The 9,715-nt window shown below is 45.6% G+C and overlaps 1 protein-coding gene across 1 annotated transcript in view; it reads left to right on the top strand.

Moving 5' to 3' along the window:
* TTI1 (TELO2 interacting protein 1) overlaps positions 1 to 9,148 on the top strand; it is a 53,938-nt gene extending 44,790 nt beyond the window's left edge. The window contains exon 8 of the mRNA XM_011929063.1: positions 8,505 to 9,148. Within this exon, the coding sequence (XP_011784453.1) occupies positions 8,505 to 8,688 (184 nt within the window). The 3' untranslated portion in view covers positions 8,689 to 9,148. The remainder of the gene's footprint in view (positions 1 to 8,504) is intronic.
* Positions 9,149 to 9,715: the final 567 nt, after the last annotated feature.

A 9,715-nucleotide genomic window follows, 5' to 3' on the forward strand; every position in this document is an offset into this window, starting at 1 on the left:
TTGCTGTAGCCCCTGATGGGGCGCTGGGGAGGTTGCCATTCCAGCTCCCTCTGCCTCACCATTGTGTGTGAGAGAAAAAGCAGCAGTCTTGTTTTGGACAAACCGAGGTTGAGATCTTACTGGCCATGTGACCTTGAGCAAATGATTTAGCTTCATTTCATTTTCTTCCTCTGTAAACTGGGGGTGATGAAAACCTCATTCTCATAGGGTCCTTGTGGATGAATCACATTAGTATGTTCAGGGAGTCTCCAGGTACTGTTCTAGGGACTAGAATTAGAGGGAACAAGATAGGGGCCTCTGCCCTCTGCTTATGTTCTGAAGGTATGTTTACATCTATGTACACACCTATGTGGGGTACATTGTATGTAAATTTCCCAAATAGGTGATGCATGATGTGTATGTTATACACAGACACATAGACACTGGCCACAGAATTTCTAGTTGTAAGCCTGCTTCATCTTTACTAAAATCTGAACTGGGGATTTCACCTCGAAAGATCTTTTTCATGTTAATTGTGCCACCACGGTTTGCAGAAGTCAGGACCAGGTTTGAAGGTTCATTTACTGACTGACTTCCCTGCTCTCTTTCTAGCAGTAGGATCCCAGCCCATCAAAGAACCAGCTGGTGCCTTCAAACCCTGGACGAACACAGACTGGCACAGGCTCATCCATTTCATCCCCGTCAGAGCCCCAACTCCTCTCTTTACCCACACATGAGCCTATTATATTTGAACGGATGAGGAGCCACAGAGGTGATCCATTAGTTCAGCTGAGCTTGAAATTAGTAGCTCATCGCCTTAAATGGTGTGGGCAGTTTGGCTGAGCTTGGACTGCAAAGCTGCTCCCCCTTGGATTGCACCCAGTATGGAAATGAGGGCACACCTAATATTTTTTCCTTTTGACACTTGATTAATAGTTGACAAATCCAAACCCAAGTAGTTAGCTTTCCTATTATCCATCTTTTGACAGGCATTGCTGCTTTTCTTTCTGAGTCCCATTGTTCTAAAAATACACTCAGATCTGAAGCTGTTCACTCTGCATATATAGGCCTGATTTCATGGTGTCAAAGATAAGAGACATCTGGCAGGCAGATTACAAACCAAGTGGGTTGCTGGGTTTCAGAACTGAAGGCAGGGACCTCTGGGCTACTTAAATCTACTTAAATTCAATGCTGCCAATTCTGTCCCTACTTCCTTGGTGTTGTCATGTCACTGATAACCTGCCAGGGTCAACCATCCTACCACCCAGTAGGAAAGCCAAGCGTGGGGTGTGTGTGCACAGTGCACATGCCGTGCCAGGTTGGGAACAGAACACTCTCGATGACAGATCGAGCCTGGTCGCAGCACTGCCCGCACAAAGTGGGTTTCGGTCGTCAGAGGCTGTGGTCGACCACAGGGTAGTCATTTCCTCACTCTGCAGGCTCTGTCATCCCTCTCGAACACCTCGGAGGTGCGGAAGTAAATGTTGTCTTAGTACTGAGTAAAATAGCCAGGGAGATGATCTCTATTGTCTTGTTGTATGTGTGTATTTTAAAAGATTCTTACTAGGTCTCTTATGATGAGCCAAGTGCTGTGTTGAGAGTTGAAGATTTTCAAAGGTAACTACCAAGGCCTCACATTGTTCAATAGCAAGATAGCTTTGGACAAATTAATTCACTTCTCAAAGTCTCTGTTTTCTCATCCATAAGACTGAAAAGAACATATATATTATTTTGCTTATTTCATCTGCTACAACGATGACAAGGATGCAGTAAAGTCAGCTAGCACATAATACCACCACAGAGTAAAAGGCACTAAATAGTAGTTGTTAATCATTATTTAAATTTCTTATTCCAAAAATGACTTGGAATATCTTATAAATTGTTTGCAACGAAGAAATAAGGAAGGAAGCGAAGAAATTTTTTAAACGGAAAAATAACAGCAAAAGCAAGATGAGACCCAGCTGAGATTAATATAGACAATACAGTTCGAGCCCTGCACTCTTGCTAGAGAGGAGCTTTCAGAGTGGCTCTGTGCATACTGACAGACAGCAAAGAGGAAAATGGTACAGGAAGTACCCGAATAAGAGTTTTTAAAAAGAAAAGGAAAGAAAGCTTTTCAGAAAGAAGCATGGATTTCCTTATTACTGAGGCTTGAAAATTTCTCCATGGGTCATCTTAAAAGAACACTGGGTACTATTGTGACTAATATCCTCAACGTCCTTGCAGTAAATACAGAAGTACATTTCCTAGAGCTGTTTCTGAAGACATCCGTGAGTGGAGGCTGCTGGCTTAGTGCCAAAGCACAGGTTACAGGAAAACAGTTCAGGCAGGAGGGGGGCAAGATAGGTAGGCTGCTATGAAGATGTCTTTATCTTCAAGGGTACATACCTTCCAGGGAGGCGCAAGAAACTAAATGTGGCCCGAGAGTGCAGCCAGCAGGGGGAAAGGTCCAAGTCAGCCCTCACAGTGCTCAGCACAGAATGCCACTTTGAAATCTGTGCCCAACAGCACTGTCGTGGGATCTAGGCTTACAGGGTTCCTGGAGGCAGGAGAACTGGCCAGATGGAAAAGACCGCTTTTAAATCTCGCCCCAGTGGGATTTAAACCCTCCTAGGTTCTGGCTTATTTTTGAATTGTCTGTAACAGATTGGGCCTCTCAGTGCCATATCCTTTTAAATATGCACAAAGCAATGGAGTCATTCCTCTGCATTTATGATACTTTATCTTGTGGCACTTTAGGGGTATGGTTAGCATCATTTGCTTCTACTAGTGTTTATGGTTTTACAGCCTGCCCTTGTTGCATTTAAATATTTTTGATATGGGTCTCTGTGTGAGTGTGCATATTGGTGTTAGATCAATAGATGAATGGTTTTGAACAGGTAAATATAGTTAAGTCTAACAAGCACGTATAGCTGCAAAGGTAATTGGTAGTATTTATTTGGAGAGTAAATCGTTGCTTCAAGTCATAATCCTCCATTTCCAACATTTAGAAACAAAAAACGACCTCCGTGCAGGGAAAGATAGCGAAATTGAATAGCAAGAAGGGACAGGCTTGAAATACTGGTTAACCAGTGAACCGAGACCCATTAGAGTACATTACTGAGTATAGAAACACAGCCCCACTGCTTGCTGGCTAGGACGCAGCAACACCCTGAGCATCCATTTGTTTGAAAGGAAACACACAGCCTCATTTGCAGCATCAGCATGTACAGAGTGATGGGAGAAGAGATGGCCAGAGAGAAGGAGAGTGTGGAGGCTGTGTTGCCAGAGAAGGAACAACGGGAACACCAAAATAACTTAGTGGATATGCCTGCTTTCCCACAAGTGAGCTTACTTTCCCACTGCATTTAGCGGTGCCCACATAGAGCCTGTATCATGTTCCTAAGGAGACATTTCTGAGTAACTTCTTTAGAAGCCCCAAATAAATAAGCAAACAAACAGATCACAAAGCCACATGTTCTTTACCACTGGCATTTACCCTGATGGCTCATGAGAGCATTTTATAAATCCAGAAAGAGACGGAGAACAGCAGATCCCTCAAGCAAGTAATTGACAGAGGAAGAATAGCGTGTCACCCAGGAGTGCGGGAAGCCGCGCATTTCAGTTACAGTTTATTTAGCTTCACTGGGCCTTCATTGGCTGGTGGTTTTCTAGAGCTCCCTTTGAGCAGCTGTTGTCTAGACAGAGATGGTGGGAACATACTCTGTAATATTCGCTCCTGCAGCAGAGCAGAGGGGTTTCTTTTTGGTTTTGCCATATTGGGAGGGTGGGGGTGGATAAGGATCCAGTGCCCACGATTGAAAACTCTCGTGGTCTCTTGGAGCTGCCAGGGATCTTAGAACTGATCTGGTCCACCTGCTCTTTACAGAGAAGCAGCTTGCCGTGCCCCTTGTCAGGAAGCCATGCCTGGTGTCACCCCGCACATCACTTCTAGAATGGCCCTTGCCATAGTGCGCCATGGGCCTCTGTGATCCCTTCGTCTACCCCAGCAGACAGGGAGCCCTGAGGGCAGAGCCTTTTTTGTCCCTCTGTCTTTGTGCCACAGGCACCTCAGTTAGTGCCTGGGCTGGACCAGGCTCTAGTAAATGTTTGATGAACCACGAAGAGATAAGACTTAAACCCAGCTGACCAGATTCCAGGAGCACGTTTCCTCCCTCCCCATTCCCACCTCCTTGCCCCCAGCTTGCTCACTAGGAGCACCCCCATATTGATCACGAAGGAAGGAGCCGCTTCTGTTTGGCATCTGGAGTTTATTAGGTACTTACTGATAGCCGTCAGTTGTAGATAGGGCTGAAGTGCAGGCAAATGGCTGCCTGCATGGAGTGAAATTCAATAAAACTGCATTTTAAGTGAAAAATCAGTATAAACACCAGGCTTCTTTGCCATGGAAACAGGTTGCTTAGAAACTGCCTAACAGCGAGTTCTAAATTTTTTAAAGTCAAGTTATCATTTAAGCTACACGGCCCTACAGGTTATTGAGAGATAATCACTCGCCTCAGGACACTCGGAGGCATGCGGCACAGCTGAGTGCCTCCCGATACTCTGGGGACCAGATAATCTCTTGATAACTGTGCTCCCTGGAGCCACTGATTTGGGCCTGGGGGAGGAGAAAGAAATTTTTGTTCAGGAGTTAAATGGTGTACATACATTTTTAAAAAAGTGTTTCTCTTTGGGTTTGAAAAAAGATGGAACTGGCCATTTGGCGTGTTCAACAGCCATCCCTGCACATCGAAAGATGTATTGGGAACATTTTCCAGGCAGTTACCCCAGTCACTTCAAAGCAGAGGTCCTGTCTTTGTCTTCTGTCTTTGGCTTATGCAAAAGGAGTTTTCAACAACTTCGGCTTTCAGCTGTTCACTCTCTCGGGGTCCCTCTTCCCAGCTAAGGCTGGGCAGGAACTGGCCCCAGGACAAAGTGGCACCAGAGTTTGAAACAAAGCCTGGTGCTAAGCACTTAGATCACACCTCCTGAGCCTCAGGCTCAGCTCCCGGGGGCTTAAAGGCAAGAAGGGTGCAGGTTTGGAATTTGTCGCATTTAGAGTTCAGCAGGCCGTATGCCTCTCGGGGAGGAGAGCACAGCTACGCGTGCCAGCCACCTGGTTGCGTGGCATGGCATTTGCTCCCCACCTCAGGCATGCAGAGGACAGAGTATATTGCATCTGTTTCTTCCTGAAAATATTGGGGAAAATTAGAACACCATTGACTGAGAACTGGGACCCCCCGCCCCGCCCTGCCACCAAGTCAGTATGGAGAAAGTTATGAGTGAAACAAAAGACAAATGTTTTGCCCTTTTCAGGGTGTCTGAAAATTATCCATGGCATGGCGATGCTGCTAAGGTTGGTAGTGATAATTATGCCTCAGACTCTCTCTCTCTCTCTGGAAGGAAAGAAGGAATACTGTTTTCGTTATATACTTCAAAGTGTTGTCCCGCACCCCCTCTCCTCAGAGCTTCAGAACAAACCTGTGAGGAGAGTGGGCCAGGTGTGATCATCTTTGGAGAAAGAGGAAACAGATTCATGAGGCAAAATAACTTGCTCCAAGCCACAGAGGTGAGAGAAGGAACGTGCATACCTGCCATTCTGGGGCATCTGCCCCTTTAAGAGCAAAGAAATGAGACCCAAAACAATCCTTCCAAGAGTTTGGCTCTTGCTTAATAAAAGAAGGTGAACTTTGCACATGTTTTCCCTTTGCTTTTCTGTTAATATTTTATGTGGGTATCTTGCAGGGCAAAGAGAGTGGCTTATTTTCTTTTCCTTTCCTGCCAATGAATACAACATTCATATTTAGCATGTTAAAAAAGAGCTCAGAAAATGAACATTGCAGCGTTTTCATGCTGTGTAAGTCAGAGCGCAGCTATGACTGAACTGGGTCGTGTGGCACCACTTTGCTGGGTGTTGCCCAGATAAAAATATTCCTTGAAGCTGGGAGAGCGCCATGCTGTAGCTTGAGAAATTGTTCCAGCTCTTGAAAGGGGAAAAAAAATCAAATGAAACCATTTGCATTCTAACAGTCTTTGGTACCAGGGAAAACTGTCAACTGTGTCACGTGTAAATAGAAATCTGCTCACCGGTTTTGGTGCATTTTTTCATAATTTCCCTTGCCACTCTAATTATCAAAGATATTTTTATTTTTAAACAAAAATTGTCTCCCACGCAGGCCTCATCTCCTTTCTGCGGTGAAGTGGAAACGATGAATTAGAATATTCTAATCACTTCTCCAACAACCACTGTGGAGGTTATAAACACAAGATTATCCTAAGCAAAGGAAACTTAAATTGTTTAGGCACAGAACAGGCCAGAAAAAAATTCAGTAGGCTGGGCCCGGTGCTCACACCTGTAATCCTATACTTTGGGAGGCTGAGGAGGGTTGATCACCTGAGGTCAGGAGTTCAAGACCAGCCTCGCCAACATGGTGAAACCCCGTCTCTACTGAAAATACAAAAATTAGCCAGGCATGGTGATGGGCGCCTGTAATCCCAGCTACTCGGGAGGCTGAGGCAGGAGAATGGCTTGAACCTGGGAGGTGGAGGTGCAGTGAGCCAAGATCACACCACTGCACTCCAGCCTGGGCAACAGAGTAAGACTCTGTCTCAAAAAAAAAAAAAAAAAAAAGCAAATTCAGTGCCCTTGTCCGCCCTCCCCACTCCCCCACTGCCTCCCTGGCCTCCTTAGTGTGTGTCCATTACGCCTAAGGATGGTATCAAGACTGGCTTCGTGGTAAGAGCCAAATCCCCTGAGGGTGCAGGTCTTTCATATTAGTGAAATTAAAACCCAGAATTTACTCCCACTTAGCAGGCATTGAAGTTCCTGTTTAATGCCGAACAGTATGGAAGAGGCTCCTTAGAATAATTGCCAAGAATAAAATGTGATTTATCAAATAGATACTACATACTGTTAATTGATAAATAGGGGTCACGTGTGCTAGACTGTGTAGGGCTTGATCTGTGTTTTAAACCTCAGCAAAACCCTGAGTGAAGTACATCCCCCATTTTTGAAATGGGGAGGCTGAAACAGGGCAAGTTAAATAACTTCCCAAAGCCACATAGTTAGTGATGCCTCTGATAATTTGAATTCTGTTAATAATCTTCCTTGTTCCTTCCTTGATGGTGAGAGTTTAACCCCTCCTTCAGATCCTTTTGTAGAATTTTAAGTATTCTAGAGAGGGGTGTCGTCTAAAGCCATTCATGAGCAATGTAGTAACTCGCCACGTCCTCATTAAAATGAGAACTCATTCATTGTTACGTGGACATATTGCAGGGGAAAAAAAGATAAAAGAGAAATGAGAACCCGTTCAGTCAACATTAACTGGATGCTGACCACATGCCATTCCAGGTGCTGGAAATACAGCAACCTGTAGAACAGATGTGGTCGCTGGTCCCTGCCCTCAGGGAGCTTATGTTGTAAGGGAGATGATCAATAGTCTATATGTGCTGGGAAAGGTGTCCCAAAAGAGAAAAGTAAGGGGCAGCCTTACTGGGGCACAGTGGTATGGACAAAATGGCATGGGGAGCCCAGCCTCTGAGCAGGCAATTTTGAGCTGAGATGGGCAGACTGGCTGGGAGGCCCCACCCACTGTGGGAGGGCCCCACTCTTCCAGGGATTGCCAAGCTAGACTGAATTGCCACCGCGTATGAAGTTTACACTTGGACTGCCCAACACAGTGGCCCTGGGCACATGACTGATCTTTCAGAAATAGTATTTGAGCAGCTAAGAGGCACAGGTTATGACCCCAAAGTTCAGACTAAGACAAAAACCACCCTCGGTGGCTGTGTGGCATTCAGTAGCGCGGGCCCTTGAGTTCTGTCCCTGTCACGTGTCAGAGGACATCAGTGCTCTATCTCTGCCAAAGGTTACAGAGCAGGGCTTAGCCATTCCTGCCCCAGGAGAATAAAGGAGCCCTTTGCCAGCCTGCCAAAGGCGGCATATTCTGTGGATCTGATCCCTGTGAGGAAACGGGCTCCTCACACGGGAGCCATGAGTGTCTGTTCACACCACCAAGTATCCATGGCTCTCAGCCAGAAAGGCTCCAGCTAGCTGCCAAGTTCAGCACCATGCTGGAGGACCACAATAATGAGGCTTGCTCAGGGCCCCCGAGCAGGACAGGGAGCCCTGCCCTGGGCCTGCCCCTGACCCTGGGCTGGGCCTGTGAGCTGAGCAAAGCCTTTAAGAAAGGGTACACTCTGTCATTTTTCTTCTTTATGAAAACTCCTGCTTTACACTCTGGAACTCAGCCTCTTTCTTTGCCAAGAGCTTGTTTGCTGTCAATATTGTTCTGCTTAGACTGATTACTGGTTTTCTGTATGTCAGTGGATATGAAACTGTTATCTGTATTTCTATTGGGCTTTGGGACCATCCTACTGGTCCTGTCTTATGAATTCAAGTGGGTTATTTCTACTATTTGAAGTGACTTGATATTGTTACCAGTTTCTTCTCAAATAGCCCGGTCAATAGCCTCCTGATTGGGGCTATAGCTCTCCCCACCTTCCCCGCCTGTACCCTCTACTCACTCCTTTCCATCTCTCCACAGCGTCTTCCTCCACTTGATGAAGGTGGACCCAGACTCCACCTGGTTCCTCCTGAATGAGCTTTACTGCCCCGTGCAGTTCACACCTCCCCACCGCAGCCTCCACCCCGTGCAACTCTGCGGGGCCAGCGGGCAGCAAAACCTGTACACGGCCAACGTGCTCCACCTGCTCACGGAGCTGCAGTGACCCTGCTCCCCCACTACAGAGACCACCAATCCCTCCTCCCCTGCCAGCCAGAAGTTGGGCTGACGCCACCCTGGCCATAGGCGGTGGCAGTGGCAGCAGAGAAGGTGAATTAGTCAGCCAATCAATTTATAAATTGATCAATCACACAACTGCTTAGAAATGGACTGAAGGAAAGTAGCTGACTGTTATTTATATTTCATAGCTTGTGTTTTCAAGTGACATTGTTTGGTGGCTCTAAGGGTTTAACTGTTTAGCCTACCATCTCCATAGCCCCAGCTCCCTCACAGGTAACATGCACACACAGACACACACACACATGAGGTCAGTTCCCCTCCATCTGCATACACCTCCCTCTCTTCAAATAATGAGATGGAACTAATTTTGTTGTACCTAACCTGTTCTTTGGGAAACAAATGGAAATAAAGACACTTCTTGGATGAAAATTATGATCAAGAGCTCACTTTGAAGTTTGTTATTTAAACTGGGTGGTTTGGTTTTTTTTGTTTTGTTTTTTTTTAATGAGTTTATATTCTTGAATGGTTAACATAGAACCATGGTATAAAATCCAAATCCAAGCAGTACAAAACAGAAAACAGTAAAGAGTAAATCTCCCCTCCCCATTTCCCAGCCGTCTGGTTTCTCTCTCCAAAGGCAAACACTCATTAGAAAGTTTTGGATACTTTTTAAGCAGGAGGTTAATTTTTTTAACTTTTTACTGTGGGTAATAGTGTAATGAAGTCCCATGTCCCCATGAACCCGACTTCCCTGGCAGTCAGCATATGGCCAGGCTTGCTTCCTCTGTGCCCCGCCCATGTACCTTTCTCCACACCCCATATTTTTTTGAAGCAAATCCCAGATGTTACATTGAAACTTTTTGAATGTAAACCACAATACCATTATCACACTTAACCAAATTAACAATGACCCTTTAATATTGTCAGTGTCTGAATTTCCCCAGTGTGTTTGGATCAGGATCCAAATAAGTGATGTACGTTGCTGGTATCAGTATGTTCCCTAATAAATCTCT

This window comes from Colobus angolensis, unplaced genomic scaffold (assembly GCF_000951035.1).
Source record: "Colobus angolensis palliatus isolate OR3802 unplaced genomic scaffold, Cang.pa_1.0 Scaffold8, whole genome shotgun sequence".
In the NCBI taxonomy this organism is placed as follows: Eukaryota; Metazoa; Chordata; class Mammalia; order Primates; family Cercopithecidae; genus Colobus; species Colobus angolensis.